This window comes from Heterocephalus glaber, unplaced genomic scaffold (assembly GCF_053883595.1).
Source record: "Heterocephalus glaber isolate CG9 unplaced genomic scaffold, H.glaber_assembly_v1.0 deba00001613, whole genome shotgun sequence".
NCBI classification, from domain to species: Eukaryota; Metazoa; Chordata; class Mammalia; order Rodentia; family Bathyergidae; genus Heterocephalus; species Heterocephalus glaber.
In genome coordinates this window covers 10690013-10709357 of record NW_028258384.1, presented here as the reverse complement: position 1 = coordinate 10709357, position 19345 = coordinate 10690013, and the positions used below count along the sequence as shown (strand labels likewise).

At 34.0% G+C, this 19345-nt stretch overlaps 1 protein-coding gene across 11 annotated transcripts in view; it reads left to right on the top strand.

Moving 5' to 3' along the window:
- Positions 1 to 19345, top strand: part of Rps6ka6 (ribosomal protein S6 kinase A6) — a 238506-nt gene that overhangs the window by 48550 nt on the left and 170611 nt on the right. For all 11 annotated transcript variants that reach the window (XR_015445581.1, XM_087196632.1, XM_087196622.1 and 8 more), the window contains one exon: positions 14421 to 14537. Coding sequence is in view for 9 of the 11 variants with exons in the window: in XM_087196622.1 (XP_087052748.1) it covers positions 14421 to 14537 (117 nt within the window). In the remaining 2 variants the exon portion in view is untranslated. The remainder of the gene's footprint in view (positions 1 to 14420; positions 14538 to 19345) is intronic.

The window sequence follows — 19345 nt, the reverse complement described above, 5'->3', positions numbered from 1 at the left end:
AATAGTACAATCAAGGCTTATGACACAGTGTGTCACCTGTTAGGTTAGCCATATATTATATAGATCCAGAGAAATGGAAATTAAGGAGAGTACAGGAACCATTATTTTCTCATTTAGTAGTAAATAAAATCAATCTTGGCTTTTTCTTCTTATGAAACTTATTCATAACTGTGTTTCACATAGAACCCATCAGAGAGATTTAAACAGAGTTTGTCCAAGGTTCTCCTTTCAAATATTTTATGTGATTATTTCTGCAGATAGTTGCCATGAAACAACAGTTTAGTTTGACAAAAAGAGAGATATAATGTCATTTTAGCTTTTGTAATTTTTTCAATATTAGTAACATTGAAATAGCAAGTGTAATGAAATATAAATTTGGTAGAAACCATCTATAGAGATTTATCTATAGATCATATAGATCAAGAGGCATAGTATATTTATGTCTTTAGTTCATAAAAGGACTATAAGAACTATGAAAGAGAGTGAGGAATATTGACCTAATTTTGTCATTAGTACATTAACAAAGAAACACTATTCCACACACCACAGGAGAAACAAAATGTGTATCTGCAAATGCATGTGTGCATGTGTATGTGTATGTGTATTGAACATACATAGACTTATTTTATTTCTTAAAAGTAATTTTATTGGTACATTTTAGGAATACAATATAATGACCTTCATCGCTGGAAATTTGCACCTTTACATAATCTCTCTTGGTTGTTATTTTTCCCTCTTTCCCTACCACCCTACAACGACTCCATCCCTCCATATTTACAAACACTTTGTTTCCATTTTTACATTTTCTCATATTAATTCCATTCCCTTCTTTCCTTTCCCCTACCCCTCCCACTGCCTCTTCCCCTTTGCCCCTTTTCTTCCTATTTCACATTGCTTTTATACCTTTTAGTCCTTATTTACACTTTCAGTTTCTCACACTAGAGAAACTGTTTGGTACTTGCACATGTGTGTCCTATTTATTTCACTTAAGAGTATGGCCTCAATATGCATCCATTTAACAATAAATGTTTCTAATTTCTCATTTTTTATGGTTGAGTAGTACTCCATTAAGAAGAAAAACATATTTTCTTGATCCATTATCCAGTTGATGGGCCATTGGGCTAGTTCCAAGTTTTGGCTATCACAAATTATGCTGCTGTGATCATGGAGGCACATATATCACTGTGGTATGATTCTTTTAATTCTTTTGGGAAGATCCCCAGCAGGGGAATAGCTGGGTCAAATGGGACTTCCAGTCCTAGTTCTTTGAGGTATCTCCATACTGATTTTCACAGTGGTTGCACCAGTCTATACTCCCACCAGCAGTGGAGCAGTGTTCCTCTTTCCCCACAGCCCAACCAGCATTTGTTATTACTTGATTTCATGATAGCAGCCAATCTTTCTGGGGTGAGGTAGAATCTCAGCATTGTTTTCATTTACATCTCATGAATGAACAGTGATGTTGAACACTTTTTCATATGTTTATTTGCTATTTCTTCTTCTTTGAGAAATGTCTGTAGATTTCAGATGCCCATTTTTGGGTTGGGTCTTTAAATGTGGGAGGTCTGATCTTTTTAAATTCTTTATGAATTCCAGGTAGTAGACCTTTGTCTGAGAAACAGCAGGCAAAAATTTTTTCCCAGACTCTGGGTTGTCTCTTCACACTCTTGGTGGTTTCTCTTGCTGGACAGAAGCTTTTTAATAGGAAGAGATCCCAGTTGTTGATTGTGCTAGTTCACGGGAAACTGAGGTTTTGTTCATAAAACATTTTCCTCCACCAACATCTTCAAGAGTTCTACCAAACCTCTGTTCCAGCCAGTTCAGCATTTCTATTTTAATATTTAGATCTTTAATCCATGTTGATTTTAGCTTTGTGCATGGTGAGAGATATATGTCTAGTTTTAATCTTTGGCAAGTTGAAACCCAATTTCCCAGCACCACTTATTAAAGAGGCTATCTTTCCTCCAGTGAGGGTGTTTGGGACCTTTTTCAAAGATGAGGTGGCTGAGTGTGTCTGGCTTTGTTTCTGCATCTTCTAATCTGTTCCACTGGTCCTCAGGTCTGTTTCTTTGCCAGTACCATGCTGTTTTTATCACAGTAGCTTTGTAATATAGTTTCAAGTTGGGGATTGTGATACCCCCTGCCATGTCTCTGTTGCCTAGAATTGCTTTTGCTATTCTAGGTCTCTTCTTCCAAATTAATTTTTGGATTGTTTTCTCAAGGTCCTTGAATTGTGCTGCTGAGATTTCAATTGGGATTTCATCAATTCTATATGGCAGTTTTGGAAGTATGGCCATTTTCACTATGCTGATTCTTCCTACCCAGGAGCAAGGGATGTCTTTCCATTTTCTGATAACATCTTCAATCTCTTTTCAGAGTGCCATAGTTTTCAGAGAAGAGGTTTTTGATTTCTTTTGTTATGTTGATTCTTAGGTATTTCAGTTTTTTGGATGCTATTGTGAAAGGAATTGTTTACCGTATTTCTCTCAGTGAGTCTGTTGTTTGCATAGAGTAAAGCTATTGATTTTTGTGTGTTGACTTTGTATCCAGGTACTTTACTGAATTTGGTTATTTTATCTAGAAGGCTTTTGGTGGGGTTCTTGGGGTCTTCTATATACAGTATCATGTCATCTGCAAATAATGACAGTTTGACTTCTTCATTTCCTATCTATATTCCTTTTATTTCTTTCTCTTGTGTAATTGCTCTGGCTAATGTTTTCAAAACTGTGTTGAACAGGAGTGGTGATAGTGGACATCCTTGTCTTGTTCCTGATTTTAGTGCAAAGGATTTCAGTTTTTGACCATTTAGTATGATATTGGCTCCTGGTTTTTCATAGATGACTCTTATTGGATTGCGGTAGAGACTGTCTATTCCGATTTATTTTGTTGTTGTTGTTGTTTTGTTTGTTTGTTTTTGGTACCGGGGATCAAACTCGGGACCTTGTGCTTGTGCAGCAGGTGCCAGAACCACTGAGCTAAATCCCCGGCCCTCTATTCCAATTTTTTGTAGGGTTTTTATCATAAATGTGTATTGGATTTTGTCGAATGCTTTTTGTGCATCTATTCATATGATCATTTGATTTTTGTCCTTGGCTCTACTGATGCAGTGTATTACACTGATTGATTTGCGTATGTTGAACCATCTCTGCATCCCTGGGATGAATCCCACTTGGTCAGGGTGTATGGTCTTCTTGATGATCTTCTGCATTCTATTTGCCAGTATCTTATTAAGGATTTTAGCTTCTATGTTCGTTAGTGGGATTGGCCTATAGCTCTCTTTTTTGTTTTGGTCTTTCTCTGCTTTGAGGATCAAGGTGATGCTTACTTCCAGGAATGAATTCAGGAGTATTGTTTCCCTTTCAAATTCATTGAGGAGTTTAAACAGTAGTGTCAGAATTTCTTCTCTAAATGTCTTGTAGAATTCAGTAGTGAAGCCATGAGGACCTGGGCTTTTTTTAGTTGTAAGTTTTTAATGATGTTTTCAATTTCATTGGTTGATATTTGGTTTTTTAGAGTTTTTCAGTCTTCTTCGTTCAACTTTGGTAATTCATACAAATCTAGGAATCTGTCCATTTCTCCTGTGTTTTCCACCTTATTGGTGTATAGGTTCTCTAAGTAGGTATTGATGATCCTCTGGATTTCTGCTGGATCCATTGTAATTTCATCCTTTTCATTCCTAATTGCATCCATATGGGCCTTTTCTTTCCTTTTTTCTTATAAGGTTGGCTAAGGGTTTGTCAATTTTTTCATTCTTTTGAAGAACCAACTCTAGCTTTCATTGTTTTTTGTATCGTTCTCTTAGTCTCCATTGTATTGATTTCTGCTGTGATTTTTATAATTTCCTCCCTTGTATGAACTTTGGGTTTGTCTTGCTGTTCTTTTTGTGGCCGCCTGAGGTTCAGCGTCAGGTTGTTTAATTAGGATCGCTCTGTTTTCCTAGTGTGAGCATTCACTGCTGTGAATTTCCCTCGTAAGACTGCTTTCATTGTGTCCCATAGATTCCGATATGTTGTATTGTCATTGTCATTCAATTGAAGGAATTGTCTGATTTCTTCTTTAATTTCCTCTGTGACCCATTGCTTATTCGGATGTGGGTTGTTCAATTTCCATGTGTTTATGAAATTTGTGTGATTTCTTTTGGTATCGATCTTGAATTTCATTGCACTATGTTCTGATAATATACAAGGGATAAGTTCATTTCCTCTGCACTTAAAGATGTTCTATGAGCCAGTATATGGTCTGTTTTGGAGATCGACCTATGTGCAGCTGAAAAGAATGTGTATTCTGATTTTGTGAGGTGGAACACTCTGTAAACATGTTAAGTTCATTTGTTCAAGAGTTTAAGTTTCAATATTTCATTGCTTGTTTTTTGTCTAGTTGATCCATCCTTTTGTGACAGTGCGGTATTGAGTTCCCCCACTACTATTGTATTAGTGCTTATTTGATTTTTCCTTTCTTTTAATATTTGTTTTATATAGTTGGGTTTCCTAGTGTTTGGTGCATATATATTTATGATTGTCATCTCTTTCTGTTGGATTGCTCCCTTTACAAGGATGTAGTGTCCTTCTTTGTGTCTCTTGATCAGTGTTGGTGTGAAATCCACTTGATCTGCAAAGAGAATACCTACTCCTGCTTTTTTTTGGGTTCCTGTCACATGGGGTATTGTTTTCCACCCTTTAACTTTCAGTCTATGAGTTTCTTTTTGAATTAAGTGTGTTTCTTGTATGCAGCCTATTGTTGGATCTTGCTTCTTGACCCATTTTGATAGTGTATTTTTTTGATTGGTGAATTGAGACCATTAACGTTGATGGTCATAACTGATATGTATTGATTTATCATTGTTATGACCTTTCTTTTTGTTGGATTCTTCCCCTTTGTGTTTAATTTCTTGTCATGCCCAATGGATTCATTCTGCTGGGCTTCCTGGGGTCCTCATTGTCTTTTCCTAGGATATTGTCTAAAATTTTTTGGAGTGCTGGTTTGGTATTCATGAAGCTCCTAAGGTGCTCTTTGTCATGAAAGTATCTTATTTCTCCATCAAATTTGAGAGATAGTTTTGAAGGGTACATCAATCTGGTTTGGAGGCTGTTTTCCTTTAGAGCTTGAAATACATCACTCCAAGCTCTTCTTGCCTTGATGATTTGTGTTGAAAAGTCTGCTGTGATTCTGATGGGCTTTCCTTTTTATGTGATTTGTTTCTTTTCTATAACTGTTTGTAGAATGTTGTTTTTCTGTTGGGTTTCTGGAATCTTAACTATTATATGCCTATGTGTAGATATTTTTTGATCAAGGGTAGTTGGAGTCTTATATGCCTCACTTATCTCTACAATATACATAGACTTACACATAGAGTGAGTGTCATATATTTACTTAATTTTAATAAAAAATTAGTCATGAAGTACAGTTTTTAGTGGAACAACTCAAAATGTGCAGAACTAGATGCTAATATTTATTTATCATGTACAGTCAATTTCAATGAGTAGAAGGTGATTTCTGAAGTTTTTGAGAATAAGGAACTCTAATCAGTGTCAGGGATTTGACTTGTGGTCTCTCCTTGACACCATGTACTTTTTTTGTGATGGTTAAGGTACTTAATTTGTATAATAAATCTATATGAATGATAAGGAACACTAACCATATAAATTTATTACTTTTAAGAAATATTTTCATACATAGAATTTCTTGGTTGTGGTTGTTGATACTAATATGATGCTGATAGTTGTATGATGTTGTTGACTTTTGTTGTTTTAAAATAATGTAGGATTGTAGAGACTGCTCTGTGATACACAGAGTCTTTAAACAGTGTTCTTTAAATGTGAACTTTAAATTTAGGGGTATAGGTCAGTGGTCGAGCATGTATTTGCATTCCTAAGGACCTAGGTTAAATCCTCTGACCTGAAAAATGTATGTGTTTTGATGTTAGTTTATTTTTAATTGACTCATTTGGATAACTAAGCAATTTCATTTAAACTATTATTCCTTTAAATTTGCATGGTAATTTCATCTCTTTTCTTCATGTAAAACAAGGAAAGTTTAATAAAATATTTCTCACACTCCATAAATATCTAGCATATAATCAGCAAAGATGGAATATATAGTAGGTGTAATTTTAATATGTCTATATTGTTCATGAGGGATTTTCTATTTTTCTAGAAAATCTTCCCATTTGGTAAGAATTAAGTAACACATTGCTCATAAAAGATATCTGATACAAAAATCATCTAGTCCCCTACTTCTAACAATGTCAAGTTTAGGAAAAATATGTTATCATCTTCTTTGGTAGATGGCTAACATAAGTTAATTTCTTATATGTTGTGAATATAAAAGCCAACTTAAATTTGGTAGCTTATGATCCATTTATATTTACCTTATGAAGCTATTCTGTAAGATTAAATACATATGTTTATTGTTACCATTATCTTGTAAATTTTAAAGAAGATTCAGTTTACAATTAAACACTTTTGAGATTCTAATAGTATAGGGTCAGCAATGTAGTCTCTAAATTGAGTTAAATTTTTATTAGCCAGACATGTAACTGTTACATACAACTGAAGATGTACATTCAAAATAAAAATGCCATTATGAAAACCCAACATCTCATATCATAATAAATGGTCAAAAACTGAAATCCTTCACAAGAAAATCAGGAACAAGACAGGGAGTTCCACTATCACCTTTCCTGTTCAATATAATTTTGGAAACATTAGCTACAGAAATTAGACAAGATAAAGAAATAAAAGGAATAAAGACAGGAAAGGAAGAAGTCAAATTGTCATTATTTGCAAATGACATGATACTGTATATGAAAGACCCCAAGAACTCCACCAAAAGTCTTCCAGACTTAATAACCAAATTCAGTAAAGTACCTGGACACAAGGTCAACACACAAAAATCAATACCTTTCCTGTACTTGAACAACAGACTCACTGAGAGAGAAATAGGGTAAACAATTCCTTTCACCATAGCATCTAAAGAATTGAAAAACCTAGGAATCAACCTAACAAAAGAAATCAAAGACCTCTTCTCTGAAAATTATTGCACTCTGAAATAGAGATTGAAGATAGTATTAGAAAATGGAAACACATCCCTTGCTCCTGGGTAGGAAGAATCAACATAGTGAAAATAGCCATACTTCCAAAACTGCTATATAGATTCAATGCAATTCCACTTGAAATTCCAGCAGCTTACTTCACAGACCTTGAAAAAACAATCCAAAAATTTATTTGGAACAAGAAGAGACCTAGAATAGCAAAAGTATTTCTAGACAACAGAGACATGGCAGGGGGTATCACAATCCTCAACTTGAAACTATACTACAAAGCTACTGTGATAAAAACAGCATGGTACTGACAAAGAAACAGACCTGAGCACCAGGGGAACAGATTAGAAGATGCAGAAACAACCCCAGACACACTCAGCCACCTCATCTTCAGCAAAGAACCCAAACACCTTCACTGGAGGAAAGATAGCCTCTTCAATAAATGGTGCTGGAAAAATTGGGTTTCAACTTGCTAAAGATTAGAACTAGACCTAAATCTCTCTCCATGCACTAAACTAAAATCAAAATGGATTAAAGATCTAAATATTAAAAGTGAAATGCTAAACTGGCTGGAACAAAGTTTAGGTAGAACTCTTGAAGACATTGGTATAGGAAGAGATTTTATGAACAAAACCTCAGTTGCCCGTGAACTAGCACAAAAAATTAACAAGTGGGATCTCTTCCTATTAAAAATCTTCTTCACTGCAAGTGAAACCACCAACAGTGTGAAGAGACAACCCACAATCTGGGAAAAAACTTTTACCTGCTGTTCATCAGACAAAGGTCTACTATGTAGAATCTATAAAGAACTTAAAAAATCAGACCTCCCACATTTAAAGACCCAACCTAAACATGGGCATCTGAAAAGTCCAGACACTTCTCAAAGAAGTAGAAATAACAAATAAACTTATGAAAAAATGTTCAACATCAGTGGTCATTCGAGAGATGTAAATGAAAACAATGCTTAGATTCCACCTCACTCCAGAAAGAATGGCTGCGATCATGAAATCAACTAATAACAAATGCTGGTGGGGCTGTGGGGAAAGAGGAACTCTGCTCCACTGCTGGTGGGAGTGTCGACTGGTGCAACCACTGTGGAAATCAGTATGGAGATACCTCAAAGAAGTAGGACTGGAAGTCCCATTTCACCCAGCTATTCCCCTTCTGGGTATCTTCCCCAAAGAATTAAAAGAATCATACCACAGTGATATATGTGCCCCCATGTTCACAGCAGCATAATTTGTGATAGCCAAAACTTGGAAGCTGCCCAAATGCTCACCAACTGGAGACTGGTTCAAGAAAATATGTTTTTTTTTTTTAAATGGAGTACTACTCACCCACAAAAAATGAGAAATTAAGAGACATTTATTGCTAAATGGATGCATATTGATGAGATACTCTTAAGTGAAATAAATAGTATGCACATGTGTAAATACTGAATAGTTTCTCTAGTGTGAGAAACTGAAAGTGTAAATAAGGACTAAAATGTATAATAGATAATGTGAAATAGGAAGAAATGGGGTAAAGTGGAAGTGGGAGGGGTAAGGGAAAATAAAGAAGGGAATGCAATCAATATGAGAAAATGTAAAAATGGAAACAAAGTCTTTGTAAATAGGGAGAGATGGAGGGGTTGAATGGAGGGCAGGAGAATGGGGAAAAAATAAGAACCAAGAGAGAGTATGTAAATGTGCAGATTTTCAATGATGAATGTAACTGTATTGTGTATCTAAAATGTGCCAATAAAATTAATTAAAAAATAAATAAAAACAGATTTTCTGGTATCATAATCTCTACATTTCATTTTGAAAGCCATTCTTAGTATATGGCTCTTACGAATTCTTTTAAAGAGTCTTTCAAAAGTACATTTTACATAATTAACCTCATATGGAAAATTAAATAGGGAGCATTTCAAACTGGGACTTGTTCTGCTTTCTGTATGATTTTTTTTATTTTATGAAAATTAAACAATATTTTATAATAAAAAATAAACAAATAACAATAGTTATTACACTATGTATTATTTTCATCAAAGTAGTTACTCAGAGTAGAAGACATAAACCAAAATGATTCTTATAAGATAGAAACAAACATAGTAATACAAATCTTTCTTTTTAGTGTACTAAGATAAACTAGTAGCATAAGCGAAACCAATTAGTGTGTATAGTAAGATATATTTAAACCAATGAAATTTGTAATTTGGAGAAGTATTTGAACTTCTCCATACTTCCTATTGATCTTTCCTCTAATTTACTGTATGGTGAATTGTTTTTCCTTCCTTTAACTTTCCAGTTTGGTGGACATTGTAACTTAGCTGCACTTCAATATTTTTCTTCCCTTACAATGCTAGTGCCTTATTTCTGCTTTCTATTCATTTCCCTTTCTTTAAATTTTGGAACCCTTGTAAAACTTTGGAATTTTGGAACAAATATGTAAAACTTTCAGATGGCCAATTACCGTTCAACTAAAAATTTTGGCACTGGAACTATAAGGTGGATGTATGCAGCATGATGGAGTATACAAAGATGAATTAAATAAATAAGTTCCTTAATGTAAATTTTTTGATGGCTTATAGTTTTCAAAGTTCTTAATTTTTCCTCTTGTAGCTGAGATCTGAAATAAATGGAGTAGGTATTATTAATATTTGATAGTAAAGGAAACAAGCTGTTTCTTGTAAGTAGAGTAAACAATTTCAGGGTTATCTTTTTATACTAAACTGGTATATCTACCCTCAAATAAAGTGAATGTTTGAAGAGATGGATTTTGTCTTCTTACATAAAACCCAACAAATTTAGTCTTTAAAAATCTTTCTTCGTTTTGACTTGTTTTATGAAAGTTGGTTCCACAATCTTATGAAAATTTTATAATTAGGTACATTACCAGTAGGTTGCTCTCATCTCTTTCTTGTTCTGATTAACAGATGATTTCTTCCCCCTAAATAAATCAGCTACCAAAAGAATGGAGCCATAGGGTATTTTACAATTTCTTTTATTTAGTACTTTATCAATGTTTATCTAGGGTTATAGAATTTCTGACTACCAGAATTTAAACAAATGATCAATGGTAATAGAATTAGAGCATACCAGTTTGGTTATAGTTGAGTCTTCATAGGTTTTCTGAATATCAACAATTACTTACTAAAGGTGATATTTTACCTACCCCTGAAAAATTCTGGATATAAATTATATTGTTATGAAAAGGTCCTGAAAATAATTTTGATCTTTTTTATTGGTTAAGTTTACCATTAACAAACTTTTTTTATTGTATGTAAAGGGCACAACATGATTTGATATAAATGGTGAAGTGATTATTTAAGTAAATTACTATATTCATTATCTCATGTAGTTACCTTTATGTATGTATTTCTTTTTGCTTAAATTCTTTTATAGGCACATTTTAGGGATACAATATGTTTACATTTATCATTGGGTGCTTGTACTGTTCATTATTTATCTTGGTTCTTATTTTTTCCCCATTACCTGTGCACCCTTCACCCCCTCCACACTTCCCTATTTATATTGACTTTGTTTCCATTTTTTTCTTTTCTCATAATTTTTCCATTCCCTTCTTTCCTTTCTCCTTCCCCTCCCACTTCCTCTACCCCTTTGGACCTTTTCTTCCTATTACAGATTATCAGTTATTCATTTTAAACATTTTAATCCTTATTTACACTTTCAGTTTCTCACACTGGAGAAACTATTCGGCATTTACACGTGTGTCCTATTTCACTTAAGAGTATAGCCTCAATATGCATCCATTTAGTTATAAATTTCTCTAGTTTCTCATTCTTTATGACTGAGTAGTACTACATTTTATAAAAAAAAAAAGCACACCTTCTTTATTCAGTTGCCAGTTGATGGGCACTTGGGCTGTTTCCAAGCTTTTAGCTATTACAAACTGTGCCTCTATGAACATGGGTGCACATATATCTCTGTGGTATGATTGTTTTAATTCTTTTGGGAAGATACCCAGCAGAGGAATAGCTGGGTCAAATGGGACCTCTAGCCCTAGTTCTTTTAGGTACTCCATACTGATTTCCACAGTGGTTGCACCAGTCTACACTCCCACCAACAATGGAGAAGAGTTCCTTTCTCCCCACACCACCGCCAGCATTTGTTATTGGTTGATTTCTTGATAGCAGCCATTCTTTGTGGAGTGAGGTGGAATCTCAGTGTTGTTTTCATCTGCATCTCTTGAATGACCAGTGATGTTGAACATTTTTTTCATTTGCTTATTTGCTGCTTTTACTTCTTTGTCTGAAAAATGTATGTTCCTTTCAGATGCCCATTTTTGAATTGGGTCTTTAAATTTGGGGGGTCTGATTTTTTCAGTTCTTTATATATTCTAGAGAGTAGTCCTTTGTCTGAGGTGCAGCTGCTAAAATTTTTTCCCCACATTGTAGGTTGTCTCCTATCTCTGGTGGTGGTTTCTCTTGCAGTGCAGAAGCTTTTTAATAAGATGAGATCCCAGTTGTTGATTCTTTGTGCTAGTTCCCGTGATACTGAGGTTTTGTTCATTAAGTCTTTTCCTATGCCAATGTCTTCAAGAGTTCTACCTAACTTATCTTCCAGCAAGTTTAGTGTTTCGGTCTTAATATTTAGATCTTTAATCCACTTTGATCTTCATTTAGTGCATAGTGATAGATATGGGTCTAGTTTTAATCTTTGGCAGGTTGAAATCCAGTTTTTCCAACACCCTTTATTAAATAGGCTACCTTTCCTCCAGTGAGGGTCGTTGACTCCTTTGTCAACTATGAGGTGGCTGAGTATGTTTGGAGTTGTTTCTGCATCTTCTAATCTATTCCATTTATCCTCAGGTCCGTTTCTTTGCCAGTACCATGCTATTTTTATCACAGTAGATTTGTAGTATAGTTTCAAGTTGGGGATTGTGATACCCCCAGTCATGTCTCTGTTATGTATGTATTTTTAAAGGTTATTTTTCTTTTTAAAAGTATATTTTTCTTCCTTTTATTTTTTATAAAATTATGAGGATTGCTTTGCCTTTCTGCTCCTATACAATCAAATGATTATTATGCTGAGTGTTTAGGAACACATAACCGAATGTGGTAATATCTGCATTGAGGAAGCTCATAGCCCAGTGGAAAAGAAAGACAAAACAATAAGATACAGTAGAATGATACTGTATGATGTAGCAGACATCCCTGACTAGTAGGGGCCTTCCGCATTCCCTCTAGTAAGGTGGCTGTCTGCTGGGCAAAGAGGTCTTTTTCATCTCGTAGATTTTCTTGTTAGGAGATTTTTAGGTTACTGTTGCTGAAAACTGAAAGACATATTGCATTCTAAAGCATAGGCATGTGTGGATTTTAATAAAAGGAAGAAGAGTCTTTGGACAAGCATTTTCATTTGGAAGACTTGCCTTGGTCCGGTGAAACTAATTAGATTACAGTTGTTTCCTAAATCTGAACTCTTAAAAAAAAACTGATGTCATTATCATTCATGCTCATAGTGATGATCTTAAAAATGCCAGGGACCTGAATTGCCTTCTTAACCATAAAGTTCTTGTATTGTATTCAATATAGGTCACAAGACTGTAGGGGACCTGAAAAGCCCTCCTAACAAATCCCCGTAGCTATGTGAGAAAAGTGAAGTACAGCATCATTTGCAGTTTGGCCAAGGCTGCTAACATTAGCATGGCAGATGTAGGAACAAAACTTAAAGTCTATTGATCCTTTTTCTAGTGTTCTTTCAATGCTCTTCAGAACGAGTAATTATTCTTAATATACATAGATGAAAACTCAGATAACCATAATATCAATTAGAGTATACAATATATTTTTTGGGGGGGATACATATATTCCAACAATACTTACAAATATGCCAAATTTTAATAGAATCCAAAAATTTCAGCTGTAATGCATATATGTATGCATTTTTTTTTGGCTCACTATCTTGCTATTCATGAACTATCCAGCTCAAATGACCCTCCTGCTGCAGCTTCTCCAATGTTGGGATTACAGGCACATGACCAGAATATCTGATTTATCTTTGCATTTAAAAAGTACATGATTTTAGTGCTCAGTGGTAAAATGCTTGCCTAGCACTGCATTTAATCTCCAGCACTGAAAAAAAAAAGAAAAAATATTCTTTTTTTTTTTTTTGGTGCTGAGGATCGAACTCGGGTCTGAGCTAAATCCCCGGCCCAAGAAAAAATACTCTTAAGCCCATTTCATTTAGGGAAGTTCACGTACAATAAATTTTATTTTTTAGAAACATACTTATAAATCACTGAGTTTTTAAAAGAATCTGGTGAAATCCTATTTTGATACGTAAGAAACACCCATTGATGTATTTTTAGAGTTGATAATTATTCTTTTCTATTTAAGTAGTGGGTCATAATATCCAAAACTACAATTCCTCTGCCAATATAACTCTCTTGAGAAAGTGAATGGCTGATTATCTATATGATGTGGAAGTTATTTTAGCTGCTATGAAGTCTGTCTAATTTGAGACCATACACTTGTCCAATTTGTCCACAACCACCATTGATTAATCAATTAATTGAAAAGTAAATCAGTTAGGATGAATCTTGACCAATTTAGATCAAGAACATTCTTACTCTCAGACAAGAATTAATATGGTATAATGGAAGCTGCAAAGACTTGTAGACTTTGTGATTAAGAACTCATATAAACAAATTGTCTCAGTTTTGTTCCATATATAGTGAGAAGATTGGATTAGATATCCTTTCTACCCCTGTAATTTTGTGATATGTGGTGCATTTGTAATTGCTACTATGCTGTCTTTAGTGAGTAGAATCACAATTAGTCATCGCAGCTGAGACTGTATCAAGAGGCAGAAACACTTCCTGGGTGGCTTCCTTTATGGATGACCCAGTTAGTCGGAAATCTTGCATATGATTTACATTTAAAATTTCAATAAAATTAGGGTCACGACGTAAAAACTTGTTTGGGCTCTGAAAATTTTATTTGTCTTTGCCAGTTTCGTTTGCATTGATGTGACTAATTGGACATTTAAATATTTAAAAGCGTATAGTCAAATACTGTTTGAAAGAGCTCTTGAAGTTTATATTTTTTGCCATTCCCTACAAGGTTTATTTAACTCGTCTTTCTCTGCCTCTACCTCTTAAGTCAAACTCTAGTGAAGGTCTTGACACAGTTGTTTACACTTGCATTTTATTGCTACCTTATTGGAAAGCTAAAATACAGATTTCATTTTACATGCCTCCCTTGACATGAAATAATATGGTAGGAAAGGTAGTGGTGGTGGTGTATCTACATGTTAAGTTAAAAAACAGAGAAATCGGAATATTATTAGCCTAAAAACATCTCTATGCTAGATTGAGGGAGTTGGAAATCATGATACTGAAACTAGATTTGAATATTGTTTGGATTTATTTTTTACAGGATGAAGGTATATTTAAAGAAATTCCTATTACTCATCATGTTAAGGAAGGATATGAGAAAGCAGATCCTGCACAGTTTGAACTGCTCAAAGTTCTTGGTCAAGGATCATTTGGAAAGGTAATGAATATGTTTTTCCATTTGTATTTTTCTTCTGAATAGTTAGCAAACAAATATATGCATATATAGATGTCTTACAAATGTGCCATTTTTAAACTTCCTAAAGAATTCACAAAAGGTAATTCTTTAATTTTATTCCTTTTTATATATTTTATTAGTATATGTTTGGAGTACATAGGATAACATTCATCATGAAGAGTTTGTACAAGTACATAACACATCATAATTCTGTTTTCATCCCCTTCCCCTCCACTTTCTCCATCTCTTGATCCCCTTCTCTTTTGTGAAAGTCTTATCTCTCTGTTTTCTATCTACTTTTTTATTTTACTCTTTAATTTTTATTTACATTTTGGTTTCTCATATAAAAGACCATGAGATGATTAAGATTCTGCATCTGACCTAATTTACTTAACATTATAGTTTCAATGTGCTTCCATTTTCCTACAAATGACTCAAATTTATCTTATTTTATGGCAGAGAAATACTCCATTGTGTATAAATACCACATTTTATTTATCCTTTCATCTGTTGATGGACATGTAGGCTATTCTAAAATACAGCTGTTATGAGTTGTGACTATTATAAACATGGATATGCATTTATCCCTGTAATACCATGTGTTTAAATCTTTTGGGAAAATATTTACAAGGGGAATATCTGGGTTATATGTAATTTCTATTGTTAGTTTTTTGAGGATTCTCCATGGTGACATCCATGTAGTTATACTAATTTACATTCCCACCAACAATGTAAAAGTGTTCCTTTTCTTCTGCAGCCTCACCGGTATTTATTATTTGCTTTTTTGATGATAGCCATGTTTTCTGGAGTAAGATAGAATCTCTGTGTTGTTTTAATTTGCTTTTGTCTAATGCCCAGAGATCTCAAAATTTGTTATGTGTTTATTGGCCATTGGTACTTCATCATAGAAGTGTCTATTTATCCATTTCTCAATATTTGATCAGACTTTTATTTTGGAGGGTCTAATTTTTTGAGTTATTTTTATATTCTAGATATTAGTCCTCTGTCTGAGGTGTTGCTGTCAAAATTCTTTTCCCATTCAGTATGTTGTTTTGTCAGTCTTCTTAGTTGTTTCTTTTGCTATCCAAAAGCTTTTTAATTTGATATGATACCATTTGTTCATTCTAAATGTTACTTGTTGTACCATTGGGGTTCTGTCAGAAAGACCTTGTTTCATTACTTGTCCTTGCCCATTATTTACTTCAAGAATTTCACTTAAAAAAAAATCTTCTACAGGGTTAAGTGTTTCTCTTTTAATAGGTAAGGCTTTGATCCATTTTTATTTTAGTGTAGTGTACAGTGAGAGATATGGGTCTTGCTTGAGTCATCTTGAAGCAGCATTTGCTATAGAGGCTGTCTTTCCTTCCAACATAGACTTTTGGCCCCTTTGTCAAAGATCAACGAGTTGGATGTGTCTGGGGTTGTTTTTACGGCCTCTGTTTTGTTTCATGGACCCACATGTCTGTTTTTGTGCCAGGACAGTGCTGTTTTTATCACTGTAGTTTTGTAATAGAACTTGAAATCTGGGATTGTGAGGCCTGCCACTTTTCTCTTGCTACCCAGGATTCCTTTTGCTATCCTGTGTCTATTCTGGTTTCATATGAACTTTAGGATTGTTTTCTGTAGTTCTGTGAGAACTGCTGTTGGTATTTTGATTGGGATTGCATTAATCATTTTGGAACTATGCCCATTTTAACCATATTGATTCTGCCTATCCAGGAACAGGGGATATATTCTATTTTCTGATATCTTCTTCGATCTTTTTCATAGTACTGTAGTTTTCTTTATAAAGGTCTTTCACTTCCTTGGTTAGGTTAATTTCTAAGTATTTAATTTTTCTTGATGCTATTGTGAATTTTTTTTCCTAATTTCTTTCTTGATGAGTTCATTATTGATGTACAGGAATTCTATTCATTTTTTTGTGCTGATTTTGTATCGTAGTACTTTGCTGAATTTGGTTATTCTAGGAGTTGTTGCAATTTTTTTGGGTCTGCTCTATAAAGTATCCTATCATTATAAATAAGAATAATTTGACCTCTTCCTTTCCTGTATGTATCCCTTTATTTTTCTTGCCTGATTGGTCTGGCTAATGTTTAGAGTACTATACTGAATAGGAGTGGTGACAGTGGACATGCTTATCTTGTTCCTGACCTTAGAGGGAACGTTTTCAGCTCTTTCGTATTTAATATGGTATTGGCAGTAGGTTTGTCATAAATGGCTTTTATCAGTTTGTGGTAAGGTTATTTTATGCATATTTTCTTCAGGGATTTTATCATGAATGTTTTGGATTTTGCAAATAACTTGGCTCTTGAGATGATCATATGATTTTTGTTCGTACTTCTATTTACGTGATATATTGCATTTTTTGATTTGCATATGTTGAACCATCGCTGCATCCCTGTGATGAAGCCTGCCTGGTCATAATGCATCATCTGTTTGATGATTCGTTACATTCTGTTTTCAGTATCTTGTTGAGGATTTTTGAGTTTTTGTTCATAAAGAGATTGGCTCACATATAGTTCTCTTTTTTAGTTGCATCCATGTCTTGTTTTGGAATCTGTTTAATGCTAACTTCCAGGAATGCTTTTGGGAGTATTCCTTCCCTTTCAATTTCCTTATAGGGTTTGAGGCATATTAACAGTATATCTTCACTGAAGTTCTTGTAAAATTGAATATTGAATCCATTGGGTGCTGTGATTTTCTTAGTTGGCAAATTTTTTTTATTACTGTCTCAATTTCACTGCCTGTTATTGGATTATCAGGGAATTTTATCTTCTGGATTCAATTTTGGTAATTCATATGTATCTAGGTCTCTGTCCATTCTTTAATTTATTGGATACAGTCTCTCAGAGTACTTACTAATAATCTGCTAGATTTTAGCTGTGTCCATTGTGATTTAGCCTTTTTCCTTTGTAATTGCATTGATTTGGGTCTTTTTCCCCTTCTTTTTGGAGAAGATTGGCTAAGTGTTTTTCTATTTTGTTTATTGTTTTGAAGAGTCAGCTTTTTGATTTATACTTTGTATTTTTTAGTCTCAATTTCATTAATTTTTGCTCTGATCTTTATTTCCTTCCTTGTACTAGCTTTGGATTTTGAGTGTTCTTATTTTTTTAAGTCCTTGAGGTCCACCATTAGGTTATTTATTTGGACTTGCTCTGTTCTTTTGATGTGGAATTCACAACTATAACATTCTTTCAGAAAAGTACTTTCATTCTGTCCTATATGCTCTCTTATGTTCTACTTGCATTATTGTTTGATCCTAGGAACTGTCTGATTTCTTCTGTGACCCACTGATTATTCAAGAGAGTATTGTTTAACTTCTATGTGCTTACATAATTTCTATGGTTACTTTTGCAGTTGATTTCTACTCTTAGTACTCTATGATCTCATAATATGCATGGAATAATTTTGATTCTTTTGCATTTACTTAAGCATGGGTTATGGGCTAGTATTTGTTTTGTATTGGAGAAAGTTACACGTGCTACTGAAAAGAATTTGTATTTTGTTGTTGTTGGGTAGAACACTCTGTAAATATCTATTAAGTCCATTTGTTTGAAGGTGTGGATCAAGTCTGATATTTCTTTGTTAAGTGACTGTGGTACTGAGGTCCCCCAATATAATTATCTTGATGTTTATTTGATCATTTATGTGCAGCAGCCTTTGTTTTATGAAGTTGGATGTGGCTGGGTTTGGTACATATATGTTTATAATTATCTTTTCCTCTTGAATTGTTCATTTTATCCATTATATAGTGATCTTTGTTGCTTCTTCTGATCAGTTTTGGTTTGAAGTTCCCTTTGTTTGAAAATACGATAGCTACTCCTGTGTGTTTTTGAGCTCCTATTACATGGGACATTGCTTTCCATCCTTTGATTTTTAGTTTATGAATTTCTGTTGGGATTAAATGTGTTAATTTTATACAGCATACAGTTAGGTTTTGTTTTTTGATCTACTCTGCCAATCTGACTTTTGATTGGATGATTGAGAACATTCATATTGAGAGTTATTACTGAAAGTTTTTGACTTATTTCTGTCATTGTATTATTTTCCTGTTGTTTATTCATTTCCCCCTCCTTCTGTTTAACTGTTCGCCTTGCCCAGTATCTTCTTCTAGAAGGCTAGACTTCCTGGCATTGTTGGCTTCATTTTCTCTTTCTAGAATATCCTTGAAAAATATTTGGAGTGCTAGCTTAGTTCTCTTTGTAATGATAATACCTTATACCTCCATGAATTTTGAAAGATAGTTTTACAGGATATATCAGTCTGTGTTGGAAGTTATATTCTTTTAGCATTTGCAACGCTTCACTAGGCTTTCCTGACCTGTAATGTTTATGTTGAGAAGTCTGCTATAATTTTAATGGATTTATCTTTATAAGTGATTCATTACTTTTCTCTTAACTGCTTTCTATGATTCTATGTGCTGGACTTCTGGCATTTTGACTATGATGTATCACTGACAAATTTTTTTCTTTTTTTGAGGGGGTTGGTTCTATATACCTCAGTGATCTGTGTATTAAATTCTTTACCCATATGTAGAACATTTGCTGCTATGATTTCTGTAAGCTGGTTTTTAATGCCATTTTTATTGTTTTCTGATTTTTCCCTAATTCCAATTAATATTAGTTTAGTCTTCTTTACAACACCTAACAGCTTTTGGATCCATTTTTCATGTTCTCTTGTTTTTAACATATCTCTGAGTACATAGTCGATGGCCTCAGCCCTATCTTCTAGTTCTCCCACACTGTTCTCACGTTGCTTACCTCTGCTGCCCAGACTTTCAATAGAATTTT